Below are 13,653 nucleotides of genomic sequence, written 5' to 3' on the forward strand. Positions count from 1 at the left end.
TAGCGATTAGGCTATGGCCGGTTCATATTTCGCAATTTCCCTGGCGTTGGCCTTGCTGGCACTTGCTTGCGCTACGACGCCGTCGGCTGAAAATCCTGCAGCTTTGACAACGGAATCACCCAAGATTTTCGGCGGATACGATTTGGATGAATTAATTTTGTTCCAGCAGCTTTTCGACAGCGGACGACGTAAGTTAGAAAACTGTTTCATTAGCACTGTTGATCCATAAGGATTTGTTTTATGTAATTCGGTCAGGATTCGTATGCGCTGCGGAAGGTGACACCGATAAAGGATTTGTAACACCGTCACCCTGCAAGTTTCATGACACTAATATAACCGAGGAAACTTGTAAACTGAGAGGATGCTGCTACAGCATCAACGAAGAGGTAAATTGTTGCTGTGAAAATTACAGGCACAGTAAGAAATGAACCAAGTGACAAATTGTGTTTCGATTCAGAGTTTCTTGTAAACTTTCGTTTCATTTGTTCATTTGTTCCTTTGTTTTTATTTACCAGTCTCTCATTGCGACGTGCACCAAGCCACAAGAAAACGATTATGTGTTGGCAATGTTGGACGAAATGGTTGAAGAGTTACCCGGGAATAGTAATAAAAAACAAGGAATTAACATTAATGACATTGTCGCCTGCATCACAACGGGTCGAACCGATTGCGCTGGTGTGTAGAGAGATTCGTCACATAAAGTTATTTTCTGCATAACATTATTACTACAAAATATACGTTATTATATTATAAAGAAATTGTAACGACGATACCGCAAATGTGTGTTAGGTTAATTTTGCAATTGTGTAATTATTAAGGTTTTTATTCTAGACTTGTCAACACTGCTGGCCCAACTACAAACAACCATCGTAGCTGCTTTGGCTGGAAACGAGTCAGCAACTCAAATTTTCATTGCTAATAATGGTGCAATCTTGACCCTAGTGGTCGACTTTAACCTGATTACCAACGACCAATTGACCAGTCTTCTGGCTTTGCCAGCGTTTGAGTCCATCGCCCCTTTATTTTCTGGAAGAATTGTTACCATTGGTCAACCACCACCATTTCCTTTGCCAGCATTTACTCAAGCCCCACCTCCGCCACCCCCAGTCACGCAACCTTTGTCGATCCGAGGTGCGCAATGTTCCGTATTTCAATAAATTATTATCGTAGTTACAGTTACTGCTACAAAGTATCCCGACTTTCGCGTGTGTCCAATTCGGTTAAATGGATGTTTAAGGTTGCTTCTGGTTCCCATGGGGAGGGTGGAGCAGATGCGAGGGCATTTGCGGCGCTGGAGTCCAAACAAGAATCCGACGTTGCAATGGATGCGCACCAGGAACTGGTAACTGTCAGGGAGCTTGCAACATCTACAGGTAAATACAAAATCAAAAACGAATTAAAGTTTAACAACCAGCAGCAACATCAACCTATATATGCCTATTTTCTTGTTGGCAGGGCTTGTGCGAGTCCGATAGGGATGATCTGCGGGTATTGGAGCGGATGGGGCAGCTGGGGCTCGTGTAGCGCTTCCTGTGGTGCTGGTCAGTATATCCGCACCAGAACATGTATTGGTGGACAGGTCGGAAGCCCAGGTAAAGTATTTGCAAAAAATGTAAAAATTGTTCAAGATATGGAAATCCAGGGAACTGCGTCGCATTATTTTTTAGTGGTTCGGCTTAAAAAAACGTTTATTCTGTTGAACATACTATGTTGCTGTTTTGCAAAAATTGGAATAAAATTAAAGATTGTGTACACACAATACACAGAATTTTTATAAAAAAGCGCATATCCCGAAAAGAAAAACCTTTTTGGTTTAGCGGACGTAACGCAGCCAACTAAACCGGCATTTATTCGTGTTGTAGATTAGACATGTTTCAGGGAACAAAGAAACTGGCCCACAGTTCTGTTCCCGTTAACATGTTTAATTTGTTTAGAACGTTTCGACACAAATTTGTGCCATCGTCAGTTTAAAAAAGGACATGTTTTTTCAGGATGCCTGGGCGAAACCTCACAAAGTCAAGTGTGTAATGCTGGCGACGGTTTTTACAGGCAATGGGGAGCTTGGTCAGTTTGTCCAGCCTCATGTGGCGGATCTATACAAACCAGAGTTCGGGTATGTCCCTTGACATTGCCTATAGTTGTATCATATTATCAATATAACAAACTTTTTAGCAACACACCTGCAAAAATGACGAAAGCCAAGGTCGAAACTGCGCAACAGTTCGGTGCTGCGGTAAACAACCGTGGAGCGCATGGTCGGGGTGTAGTGTAACCTGTTTTTCGGTAATGAAAAAGGGTTTGTTTGCTGTTTTAAACACTACGTCAACATGAACTTTAACTTAGGGCTCCAGATCACGATCGCGTTCCGATATATGTACGGACTTGCCAAACGAGGTACAAACAGAAGCATGCAACGCAGGTAAAGTTAATATTATTGTAATAGCTGACCTTTGGTCGACTTTCTTAATTTTGAACATATTCTATGTATAGGGGCTGGAAATTACGGTCCATGGACACCTTGGGGTGCTTGCAGTTTGACATGTCCCGGTGGAACACAAACCAGAGAAAGAATGCATTCTTGCCGACAAAAAGAAGTTCAGGGGCGAGCTTGTGGGCTTGTTGGAGACTTTGCAGAGTGGTAAATAAGTATTTTGTCTCTACTATCGCTATATTGTCTCGTATACATTGGGATCACTATCACATAATTATAATTTGTATTGTTCTGGTCTGTTTGCTTTTCGCAACGAAGACACGTGTTCGAACAAACACAAACACTTTCTATTGGAAAGAATTTGTGGAGATATTTAAACTGATTTGTTGACTTTACGTCAGGTCGCGATTCGGCCCATGCTCTGCAACATGCCCGGGGGGTGTCACCGCCCGAACTAGGGCGCACTCTTGCACCAATAGCATTCAGCGCGATGTTGAGACTTGTGGACCAGAAGGCGATTACGGTGATTGGGCGTCTTGGGGGCCGTGTTCTAACACTTGCAACGGGGCAAGAACCAGAAGTCGTTTTCACTCCTGTAACAAAAATCCAGACACAGAAACCGAACAGTGCGGAACCGGAGGTACAATTTTCGGAGAAAAATTAAAATAAACAACGTGCTACCGAAATCATTTTTGTAACAAAGTAATGATAATAATGCGTTGCGACACTTTATAAGAAAATTTGTTTTAGGATTTTATGGCGATTGGCTTTCGTGGGGTCCGTGTAGTCAGTCTTGTGCTGGCGGAACAAGATCACGAACGCAAATTCAAGTTTGCACGGCTGAAAGGAGGGTACGTATACTCGAGTGTGACATTATTGCACTAATCCAAAACATCTCACATTTTCTTGGGAATGGTTGTTTAGTCGGAATCGCAAGCTTGCGGAGCATCAGGCAGTTGGGGTGTTTATTCATCTTGGTCCACTTGTACGAAACCATGCGGGGTCGGTGAACGTTTCAGAAGCCGACTCCACTCCTGCCGTAAGCCAAAAAATTTCGATTCGTTGGTAGCTTGCATTTTAACCAATTTAAGTGTCAATCAACTGACAAATATGACCAACAGATATTCCAAAAGTATTTTATAAAATTATGCAGGGACAAACAGTAAAATTAACCGACGTCTCTGTTGGGCATTTCGTTTAATATCGCATCACGTGATCATGTCATTTGAATTATTTTTTATTTATAGCCAACACACTTCCCACCGGTGAGCAGTCAGTTCAAAGAGTGTCCGAGGCGTGTAATACGCAGATTTGCTGCGTATACCAGGACTGGGCACAGTGGTCATCTTGTCCTGTGTCATGCGGATGGAGTACTGCACAACGTCGGAGGGCCAACACCTGCACGCAAGTGGATCCTCAAATTCAACGTCAGGTAAGGGCCGCGGGTTTGTGTTTACCGAAACCGCAAATAATAAAGAATTGCCTGCAACGTTAATTAAGAAATTGTAAATGTGACTTAAATAAGGTAGTTTCCTTTGTATCTTTAAGTACTGTTACGGAGGATCAGGAGCCTGGCAGGCATGGAATGCGTGGAGCGTGTGTAGCAGCACCTGCCCAGGAGGTAGAAAGTCTCGCAGTCGTTCGCACAGTTGTTCCGGAAACAACCAAAACCAAGTCGCACTCTGCGGTGAACAGGGAGGCTACGGCGAATGGTCAAACTGGTCGACTTGCGACAAATCATGCGGTGGTGGTTTTCAGACGCGATTCCGCGCTCCTCTCTGCCCGCGGTTGAGGAAGAACGAAATAGTCACACAGTAAGTTTTACGTGAGGTGAATTTGTTGGTAAAACTGGTACTTTGGGAATTACATTTACAAAATCTTGGATATTACCTGTTATTTTATTGCGACAAACAAGTACGTGTGACCAATACGTGAGAAATAAAACATTGTTTAACATTAGATCTTGCAACACGGATCCCGGTGCGTATCTCCCACCAGACAACTGGTCAGCATGTTCCAGTTCATGTCCTGGAGGCACCCGCACCCGAATTACTCGTCACACATGTAACTTGCCCACCAAGGTCGAGTCTGAAGGTTGCGGAGGGCCTGGACAATTCCTTCCGTTCGGTCAATGGTCCAGTTGTTCATCTACTTGCACCGGCGTCAGGGTAAATTTTCAACGAAAATCATGATAAAATCAGCGTTTTCCCTAAAGTTGGCGTCTGGTTGTGTGAAATCAAAGTTTGATGTTTTAATGTAAATAAACTCGAATCTATGACATTTTCAAGCGCTATTGGTAGAAACAAAATCCAAAATAATGAAACCATTTCTGTTTCAAAATTTTCTTTTAGAGTAAAAATTAGAAATGTGTTGATGTGTCGTTGTCATTTTGTTAAGCTTTAAAACGCACCTTACTATAGAGACGAATGCAGCGCCATCAGTGCCAAATAAATCCAAACGTTGAAGAGGAGTCCTGTGGAACTGGCGGCTCATATGGTCCATGGGGATCGTGGGGTGAATGCTCCCAGTTGTGCGCTGGAGGTGAGCTGTAATACTTTTTGGAAGTAATAATGAACTTCATATTATTGGCTCAACTTTGCTTATCGTAATAATAAACAAATGAAATTTTATAGATTTTTGTTGCGTGCGCATCACTTACATTCGGCAAGGACCACGTGTTGCAGCACGAGAGTGCAAAACCAATTCTTGCTCAATTTTTCACAGGCGAGCGATCAAGATTTAGATTTCATAATTGTGGTGCGAGTCCAGATAGAGAAACCGTTGCATGTGGAAGAGAACCATTCTACCGCCAATGGACGCTGTGGGGAGCTTGCAGCCGCACTTGCGGAACCGGAGAACAGAAGAGAAGTCGTTTAGGTTTGTGCGGCAACGGCCCAGACGAAGCTGTAAGTAATTGTGAACTGCCACAGCGGTCAACAGTTTATCAATATTTTTACAAAATCAGGAGCGACAATGCGCCACCAATATTTGCTGCACCATACAACCGTGGCAGGAATGGACTTCCTGTAGTGCCACATGCTTTTCGGGCCAGCGAAGCCGCGTTAGGTACAGTCTTTGCTCGCTGAATACCCCAGTCGACACTCAAGTGGAAACGTGCACGGCACCACGTACGTATGCAGCAATTCAATAAAGCGTATAGTTATAGTTTTATAGTTAAAGTATAGTTAATGCGGGTCATGCATAACGCTGTACTGTTGACTGTTGCGAAAGAGTTGTGGTTGCTCTTACAGTTTTTTCGTGGAAGTGTTGTGATAATAACGGATTCATCAAAGTTTTTTTCTCTATTTATGATAAGACTTTGTTGTTTAGGGGAACTAATTAGTGATTGGACAGTGTGGGCACCATGCTCACGATCATGTGGGGGCGGACTTCGAAGCAGGAGCAGAACAAGCAATTGCCGTGTTTTGCCAGATGAGACACAAACGTGTGGTGGCAATTTGTGTCCGATCTGGACCTCATGGGACCCTTGGTCATCCTGCACTGCGACATGTTTCGCAGGTACATGATAAGTGGTCAAATCATCTTGTCTAAATGGTCCACTTTCAATACTTATTTTGAAATTTGTTTTGATGCATCTTTGAGCGGTTGAAACGGCTTTGATTTGAAATTTGGTTCGGGCCTCATATACGTTTCTTGATGACGACTCCTTTGATTTTTTTCACCACATTCAAATTTCAACGATTTCTCATTTTTTATCAAAATTTTTTATTTGGTGCAAAACGTTTTTCACCTTTTTTTAAAAAAAAACGTGACTCAATCTCTGCACCTTTCATATAGGAACCATCACAAGGACGCGTAGGTGCATAAACGGGCAGAGAGGAGATATCGGATGCGTAGGAGATTCGGGAGAATCCGCAAACTGCAACCTGGGCAATGGCCAATGGACTGGTTGGTCGTTGTGGACAATGTGCTCAGTGAGTAGATTTGGTCAAAACATACACAACTTTTTCGCACTGTGATATCTAATAAATGCACTTACGAAATGTAGGCTACATGTGCTGGTGGTACAAGAACAAGGACCAGAGGGCACACTTGCGGTATAACCCCCGAGTTTGAGTCGGAAGCGTGCAACACTTTCCCTGGTATGACGTATTTGGTTTGTTCGTGTATTTTACATTACCATAAACAACAAATATTTTAGGCGCGTACGGGCCGTGGTCAGTATGGAGCCAGTGCTCTCAAACCTGTGTCGGTGTATACTCCCGCAGGCGTGTACATACATGCATTGGCAATGTCGACGAGGAGACGGCCACGTGTAATGTAAATGCAGGCCAATGGACTCTATGGGGAAGTTGGACATCTTGCTCCAGAACATGCGGGGGTGGATCATACTCAAGGGTGAGTTTGAAAAAATAAGTGTAATTGCAACGGAACCAGCTGCAAACAAGCTACAACGGATGAAATTGAAACACCAGCACTAGCATGGAGATCTTGCAGCATGTTCAGAAGTTTTGATCACACCTGATCAGTTGACTAACGTTACAGCTTATTTATAGACGCGAAGGCACACATGCACCGATGAAGTGGAGGTACAAGATGGACAATGTAACACATTCCTGGGCGATTACACCCCATGGAGCTTATGGTCAGCGTGCAGCGCAACTTGTGGCAACGGAGCAAGAGGGCGCTCAAGACAACACTCCTGTGGGTTGCAGGACGATGATGATATTTCGGTAGGCGAAATTCGTGTGACAAAAAACACGCTTAAAAATCGATTCATGTATCCTATGCAGAAAATGATAAATAATCCTAAGTCGTCTGTCTGTTTCAAGTTTTTACGACATATATATTTCGCCTGTCTGTGCAGGCATCGTCAGTATCGCTAAAAAACAACACAACAACGGAGTTAACCAACAGTAATGCAAATGTAAAAATACCTTTTATTTTCTGCATTGATCCGTTACTAAGTCTCGGTCAGCCATAAGGACTACACAGGCGATTCATAGAAATCAAACTCTCATTCGTGTATCCTATGCATTCAGACCTGTAACACACAAGTATGTCCTTATTGGTCTGGCTGGACTGAATGGAGCGGTTGCTCAACAACATGTGGGCAAGGAGGTCAAACTCGAAGTCGTATCTGTCAGGCTGGAAACAATGGTCAAATAGGATGCTTGGGAGATTTCTTCCAACAAAGGTTCTGTGAAGCAGGAAACGGAACATTCGGCCCCTGGACACCATTTGGACGCTGCTCCAAGACATGCAACAGCGGCCTACAATCTAGGTTTGTTGGCGCACGTTAACCAGTCCTTTTCTAGATGGTCTTGTACAACTAACTTTTTGGTGGTGCAGACGGCGAGTAAACCCCTGTCTGGAATTACCCGAAGTTCAGACGGTGCCATGCAACACACAACCCGGAGAGTGGGCGGCATGGCAGTCTTGGGGTACATGCCCAGTTGTTTGTGGGGGCGGGACTGTGTCCAGGCGACGTTCCCACACCTGTGGTTTGAAAGATCAAATTCAAGTTGCACCTTGTAACACCGACCCCGGCAATTGGAGTGCATGGGGACAATGGGGTACTTGTTCTGCATCTTGCGGTGGCGGGACGTCAACCAGATCACGTCGCCATAGTTGCACAGGACAGGTCGAGACCCAGACGAGTATCTGCAATACGCAGCCCTGCGCCATCTGGGGAGGCTGGAGTAACTGGGGAGCCTGCAGCAAGTCATGCAATGGTGGAGTCGAGGTCGGTGTTTCGGAATGAATTTTAGTGTTAGTTATCACAAGACACCGGTCATTTGAAATAAGTCATATATGTTGCATAACCAAAATACAAGTATAGTTTTAATAGAAAGTTGGTAACTATATTGATTACGCCGCAACTTTCAGGAACGTGACCGTTTATGCTTTGGAGGAGATCCAGGAACAGGATTGTGCTTCATAAGCACCCTTAGCACAACAGACACGCGACCCTGCAATACAGGTGCGTTTTATTAAGTCTTGTATAAAAGCATGTGCAATAAGCCTCCAATATTACCACCAGGGCCATGCTGTGCATTTGAGTGGAGCGGTTGGAGTGTGTGTTGCGATTCACCGTCATATCAAGATCCAATACAGCTCAGATTTAGAGGAGATACTTGCTCTGGAATTTGGCAGAATTTTACAAGAATGTGTCCGGTTGGAGTCCGACGTACTGGATTTTCTTGGTAAGCTTTTAGCTATGGGTGTCACAGTGTAAGCAGTTGAATTATTACACGAACCAACTGTAAACAGTATATTGTTATTAAGTTTCATGTAAACTAAGGCTTACTTTTTTTAGTTTGCAACTGGGCGAGATCTTTGAAACTGCCGATATTTTCCGGGAGGAAAGACGAAGAAAGCGTTCGATCGAAGTTCCGCCGCCAATGTAAAAGCCTATTTACAACCAAGGCCTTGTAAAAAGGAACTAAACCTATTTTTAGTTGCGTTGTTTCATGCTTGCCAGGTTACAACATTGCTCGCCAATAACAACTATATTGCCCGTTTCATGTTAACAGTGCATAAACATTAAAATGTGTACAAACCAACAGACTGTCGTGTTTATTAATTATTTGTAAGATTGTTGCGAATTGTCCATACTGACGTGACTTGCGAAATGTCTGATGTTGGATAGACTATCTTGTTTTGATATGGAGTAAAATGTTTTAAGTAATACGACAAACTGTTGACTTAAATAAATCAGTTTTGTCCACCCACGAAAGCCGTCATTGCATCACCGACCTAGGTTTTCAAAAATTAGAGATACTAGCAACAAAAGCACCAGGTTCAAAATGCGAAGGGTTTGGCTTCAAAGGAAGCAATGCTGGATTGGATCGCTGCTTATATGTGACTCAAAATAATTAGTTACGTCAAAGTAACTCGAAGAAACCGCGAACATACGACAAACCAGCATTTTTCAGTTTTACAGTTTCACACTGATGTCCAGATGAATCCAGTTCTTCGCATAGCCAATTTACCAAGCGTTGTTATGCGATTATCTGGAAGCAGTGCAGGCGGTCATCAGAGGTGTTAATTTACACTTCCCCATCTAAAACAACGTTGTTATAACAATCACATGTACGGAAGCGGGTTGCTTTCAGCGATTAACCGGATTCTTCAGCAATCGCAACTCGTCCGCATACGCGAATTTGTTCTTGTTCAGAAAAAAACCTATTTGCTTTCTAAAAATCATGGGAACTGTGGAGACACATCCAGCACGTTTTCTAGAGGGAGGTTTTCCGTGTTTGTGATTTGTTGATTTTCAGTTGTGGACACATGTTCTTACTTGGTCGGGAAACAAACAAGGACCGTTTAACAGAATCTATGCTATTATTGATAAGAGTTGTTCAGTGGTCTGTGTTGTGCATACCAGTGGGCTGCAAGATCACGCATTTTCACTGAAAACATTGTATTTAGACGTGTGGACACAACAATAACAAAACCGACGTTAGGCATAGTTACGAATGAAATTTGCTACAATTATTATTAGACTGCATTCCTACAAGGCTTCATCAAGAATTAAGAAAAAAGCACAATTGAACTTCTGCAAAACACTGGAGTGAGCCACTAAACAAATGCCAAGGGCTTTCAAATAAGTTTGCATTACAATTCGATAGGTAAACTAAAATAATAAAAATTTCACCAGGCAATTAACTAAACAAATGCCAAAAAAACATTTAAATGATTGCTACATCTGCATTTATCACGCACCTAAGACATGATCTAATAAACAACATTGAAATGAATACAAAGAAATGATCAGCATAGCAAAACGAATAGAAAACTCAAAAGAAATTGGCAAGATTTTACCAGTTGTCAAGAAAATCAAATCCAGACTTTCGAAGGCTATTGTCCTGTACACAAAACAATTTTCAAGCATGGAAATATGCAGTTGGTCATAACACAAGGACCATTAACCATCAAAAAATTTGATATTTTTAGGGTTACACTTTTGGAAACATAGAAGCATTATAATATAAATAAACTCACATCGTTAACATCTAATTCGATTTTGAGTAGAGGAACATCTTCAACAACTTCAGTTTCACTTTTTGAGGAAACACTAGACGAGCTCTCAAACGTCTAATAGGTGAAAAATTAAATTCAGTGTTCGTGAAAAGTTTGAGTTATGCTGTCAGTTGTGTTTGTGAAGGTGGACTTACCTGGAAGGGGTCAGTTTTTTTTGGTTCCTGTGGTAAAGTTTTGTTTTTACGAGCCTCTTCTTCTTTCATTGCAACTTCAAGGTTCCGAATGGCACCTTGAAATAATAAGGCAACAAGATAACATAACGATGGTTGCTGGTTGTCAAAACACATATGCAAATATAGCAAAGCAGCCAGAAATTGCAAAGCCACAATAAAACCAATCATTGTCTACATCTTTGAGCAGTGCCAAAGAAAGCTACTTTCCACCAGTCATGTTTTTTTTGAAAAAAACATAGGAGACAAGAAGTTTGATAAAGGAAAGCAGGAAATAAAGCAAGATCTACTGACGTCTGCAAAAATTGCAAGAAAAGCAGCCATGCTAAAACAAACAGAAAGGAGGGCAGCGGCAGCAAAAATTACAGTTTTTACCTTCATCTTTATGCCCTGTTTGTATTGTTTCTTGTACATCTAGACACACAACACAACAAAAACAGTCATGCGATTCGTTAAACATCAAATTTAAGGCTCACAAGTTTGCTAAACATAATTGCTACAAACAAGAACAATCCACGGCTTACCATCTAGTGTAAGTGATGCTCGTGGGTTAATTCTTGATGGCAACTTGGCTTTCAAGGGGACACTTTTCTTTTTGCGTTCGCCAGTGATGAGACCATACTTTTGCTCCAACAATATGCTTTCAGTGGCGTTCGTGTTCTATAAACACCACAATCAGAGGAGAATAATTGTGTTTATAGATTCAGAAAGAAGTAATCATTAAATCAAGGACACCCTGTGCCTTAACTCTGCCTCATTCACATACTTCATCGGGTGGTGAGTCTATATGACGAAGTGGTTGCCTTGTCACAACAGTTTCAGAGGGTCTGCATGCAAAAAAATGGTGTAGTGTGACATTCAGGAATGAATTCACTGAATGAAAAACTCACTTGTTGCTGGAATCAATTTTTGGGAGGTCAGTCTGAGGCAATACTGCAACATTTTTTTGCTTTTTTTTAGTATCAGATTCATCAACTTGCGTTTCAGACAAATTCTCTTTTGGCAAATCCATGATAGATTGTGGTTTGGAAGGGTCGCCTGCTGCAAGTAAATATAGATAAAATATTAGGTTTAGTCTTTTGACTTCCACAAAGCAAACTGACATAATGTTATGACTATAGGTTGTGTTATGATACAGGAAAGCATACCTGGCTTATGGTGTTCTTGTATTGGCAGAGTTAGATTCATTTGACTCTTGGTCTCCCATGAGAAGGGCATAGAGTGTTCATCCTGCCAATCCTCCTAAGTTAACATCAATAATCATTCAATGAAATATTTCTTGACAACAACACACCTACCTTATCCTCCATTTGTTTTACTGTTTCCTGTCCGGTTTTAATTATTAGTGCAGGAAACACTGATTTACAATGATCTGGGATTTCAACCGGGGAAAGAGACTTGTACCTTTTATAAGAATAACAAATGTCGTTGTCACAGATAGTTTGTTAAAAGCATAGTTTTAAAAAAAAAATTAATTACATAAACACAACTTCCCATTAAACGCTGACTACCTATTTTAGAAAAATAGTGTAACCAAACAACATATACTTTGTAAAAATATTTGAAAAAGGGAAAATTGGTAAAAAGGATAAAGTTCCAGAGGACAAACCAGTGATGCAGTAAACATGGAAAAAGTAAAATTTTAATGATGGAACAACATCGCTTACATGTCAAATTTAATACTGTAGTGCCTCCAAAAAACATGTTGTTGCACAATGTTTGATACATAAAAATGTAGCCTACCTCATTCTAGCCTCAGTTGAAATTATGCTTCTATTAATTGCCTCTTCCTTTTCACTGACTTTTAACTTTGTCCAGGCACCTGAACAAAGCAAAAAAAAAACGTAATTGCCCTTGAAAGGCAGATAATAACACAACAAAAAGCTCACCTTGTGAAAAAGATCTTACGACTCTTCTTTTTGTTTCTATTACTCGCGCCGCCATTGGGTTAATGGAAGCAAAGTATTTGTCAGCACACTCCATTTTTTTCAAATCGGATGTCCATAACGCCATCCCTGCTATCAAAACTAAAAAAACAAGCTTCTGACAGACTTTAAAGTGCGACAAGGTTTTCGTGCAAATGCCACCCCAAACATGGGAAAACACTATTTTGCCGCAGAAGATTTTAGTTCCGCATCACCGAACAAAAGTTTCGATGCATTCAGAGAAACCAGAGTTGGTTTATTCTAGACAGAGTAAAGTAGTTGCTTTTATCGATTACTCGAGTCGGAGTCAACAAGTAAAAAAATAATAGGTTTTAAATCTTTACTAGTGGGAGTTAAAGTTTACCAAGACTTGCAATGGAATCCAGTTTTGCCAGGTTCATCCGGAGCAGTGAATTGGGGTTGAAGTCAGTATTTTACTGTGGGCACCTCTGGAACAGATTGGCCAAAATGGCGCAACTGGCATACCAATGGATGTTATTTAAATATATTTAAGGCGATTTGAAAGAAATTTGTTGCTTTCAAATATTTCCAAATTTGTATGCTTTTTCTAATATGTAGCCTAGAATCTGTTATTCTGTTTTTTCGGTCTCACCGAAATTGGAAGAGATGTGAGAAAAATGCAAGCCATTTTGGGCATAATGTCCAATACGAGCGTGAAATCGGCGACTCAAGGCTGATCGTTACATCGAGGAAATTATTGGTTTGAATATTTGCAAAGCGTTTTTATCACTTAGACAAATATTGTCAGAAGCAAACGAGCTGATTGCTTTTAATGCAGAAAATGCAACGATTGAAAGGGGGTTAGGACCAATTAAACAGCGATTCTTTGCTACAATATGTAACGCGCATCACTTACCCAACCTGCGGGAGCCCCCCACGACGAAGCATATATTACCTCATTGATTAGTCATTGCAATGTTAGCTATTATATAAGTGTTGCGCACCTTTTGGAAGTAGTGTTAACGCATGTTTTGGAAGTATAATAGTTTTTGGAAGTAAAACAGAAAACGTTAAATACCAGGCGGACACTTAGCCTACTGTATGCAATGTATGACACACACAAGCTTTAATCTGACTTATCCAATGTGCCTACAAATAG

General features: G+C 41.4%; 2 protein-coding genes across 3 annotated transcripts; one reads left to right on the forward strand and one right to left on the reverse strand.

The window, feature by feature from the left end:
- On the forward strand, window positions 1-8,976 carry LOC145897042 (uncharacterized). Its single transcript, XM_082985203.1, has 29 exons — window positions 1-188; window positions 256-386; window positions 516-675; window positions 832-1,131; window positions 1,238-1,373; window positions 1,456-1,592; window positions 1,992-2,113; window positions 2,173-2,283; window positions 2,344-2,419; window positions 2,491-2,638; window positions 2,833-3,071; window positions 3,182-3,282; window positions 3,356-3,470; window positions 3,679-3,863; window positions 3,980-4,245; window positions 4,392-4,599; window positions 4,852-4,972; window positions 5,156-5,337; window positions 5,397-5,559; window positions 5,762-5,950; window positions 6,230-6,366; window positions 6,441-6,534; window positions 6,594-6,790; window positions 6,949-7,125; window positions 7,435-7,676; window positions 7,745-8,138; window positions 8,282-8,375; window positions 8,436-8,598; window positions 8,712-8,976. Exons 1-29 carry the CDS (start codon window positions 14-16, stop codon window positions 8,800-8,802), a joined length of 4,854 nt encoding a protein of 1,617 aa, XP_082841329.1. The 5' UTR covers window positions 1-13; the 3' UTR covers window positions 8,803-8,976.
- Window positions 8,977-9,799: 823 nt separating this feature from the next.
- Window positions 9,800-12,699, reverse strand: LOC145907826 (uncharacterized). 2 transcript variants are annotated; one of them, XM_082994939.1, is made up of 11 exons: window positions 12,498-12,699; window positions 12,352-12,430; window positions 11,907-12,012; window positions 11,757-11,850; window positions 11,499-11,649; window positions 11,375-11,435; window positions 11,133-11,268; window positions 10,984-11,022; window positions 10,573-10,667; window positions 10,400-10,492; window positions 9,800-10,263 (listed from the first exon to the last, which is right to left on the reverse strand). In XM_082994939.1, exons 1-11 carry the CDS (start codon window positions 12,619-12,621, stop codon window positions 10,216-10,218), a joined length of 1,026 nt encoding a protein of 341 aa, XP_082851065.1. In that variant the 5' UTR covers window positions 12,622-12,699; the 3' UTR covers window positions 9,800-10,215. The 2 variants fall into 2 exon arrangements, with proteins under 2 accessions (XP_082851065.1, XP_082851066.1); XM_082994940.1 differs by lacking the exon at window positions 10,984-11,022.
- Window positions 12,700-13,653: the final 954 nt, after the last annotated feature.

Source organism: Ascidia mentula, chromosome 1 (assembly GCF_947561715.1).
Source record: "Ascidia mentula chromosome 1, kaAscMent1.1, whole genome shotgun sequence".
Classification (NCBI taxonomy): domain Eukaryota; kingdom Metazoa; phylum Chordata; class Ascidiacea; order Phlebobranchia; family Ascidiidae; genus Ascidia; species Ascidia mentula.

What these genes read in the sequence shown, in the direction of transcription:
- LOC145907826 (XM_082994939.1), bottom strand. Translation starts at nt 12,621, where the DNA reads ATGGCGTTATGGACATCCGATTTGAAAAAAATGGAGTGTGCTGACAAA. An exon ending in AAAATTGATTCCAGCAACAA is followed by an intron (nt 11,436 to 11,498) that starts GTGAGTTTTTCA and finishes TTTTGCATGCAG; the next exon opens with ACCCTCTGAAACTGTTGTGA. An exon ending in AGCATCACTTACACTAGATG is followed by an intron (nt 11,023 to 11,132) that starts GTAAGCCGTGGA and finishes TTGTGTGTCTAG; the next exon opens with ATGTACAAGAAACAATACAA.
- LOC145897042 (XM_082985203.1), top strand. Translation starts at nt 14, where the DNA reads ATGGCCGGTTCATATTTCGCAATTTCCCTGGCGTTGGCCTTGCTGGCA. An exon ending in GGAAACGTGCACGGCACCAC is followed by an intron (nt 5,560 to 5,761) that starts GTACGTATGCAG and finishes TTTGTTGTTTAG; the next exon opens with GGGAACTAATTAGTGATTGG. An exon ending in CGACGTACTGGATTTTCTTG is followed by an intron (nt 8,599 to 8,711) that starts GTAAGCTTTTAG and finishes TACTTTTTTTAG; the next exon opens with TTTGCAACTGGGCGAGATCT.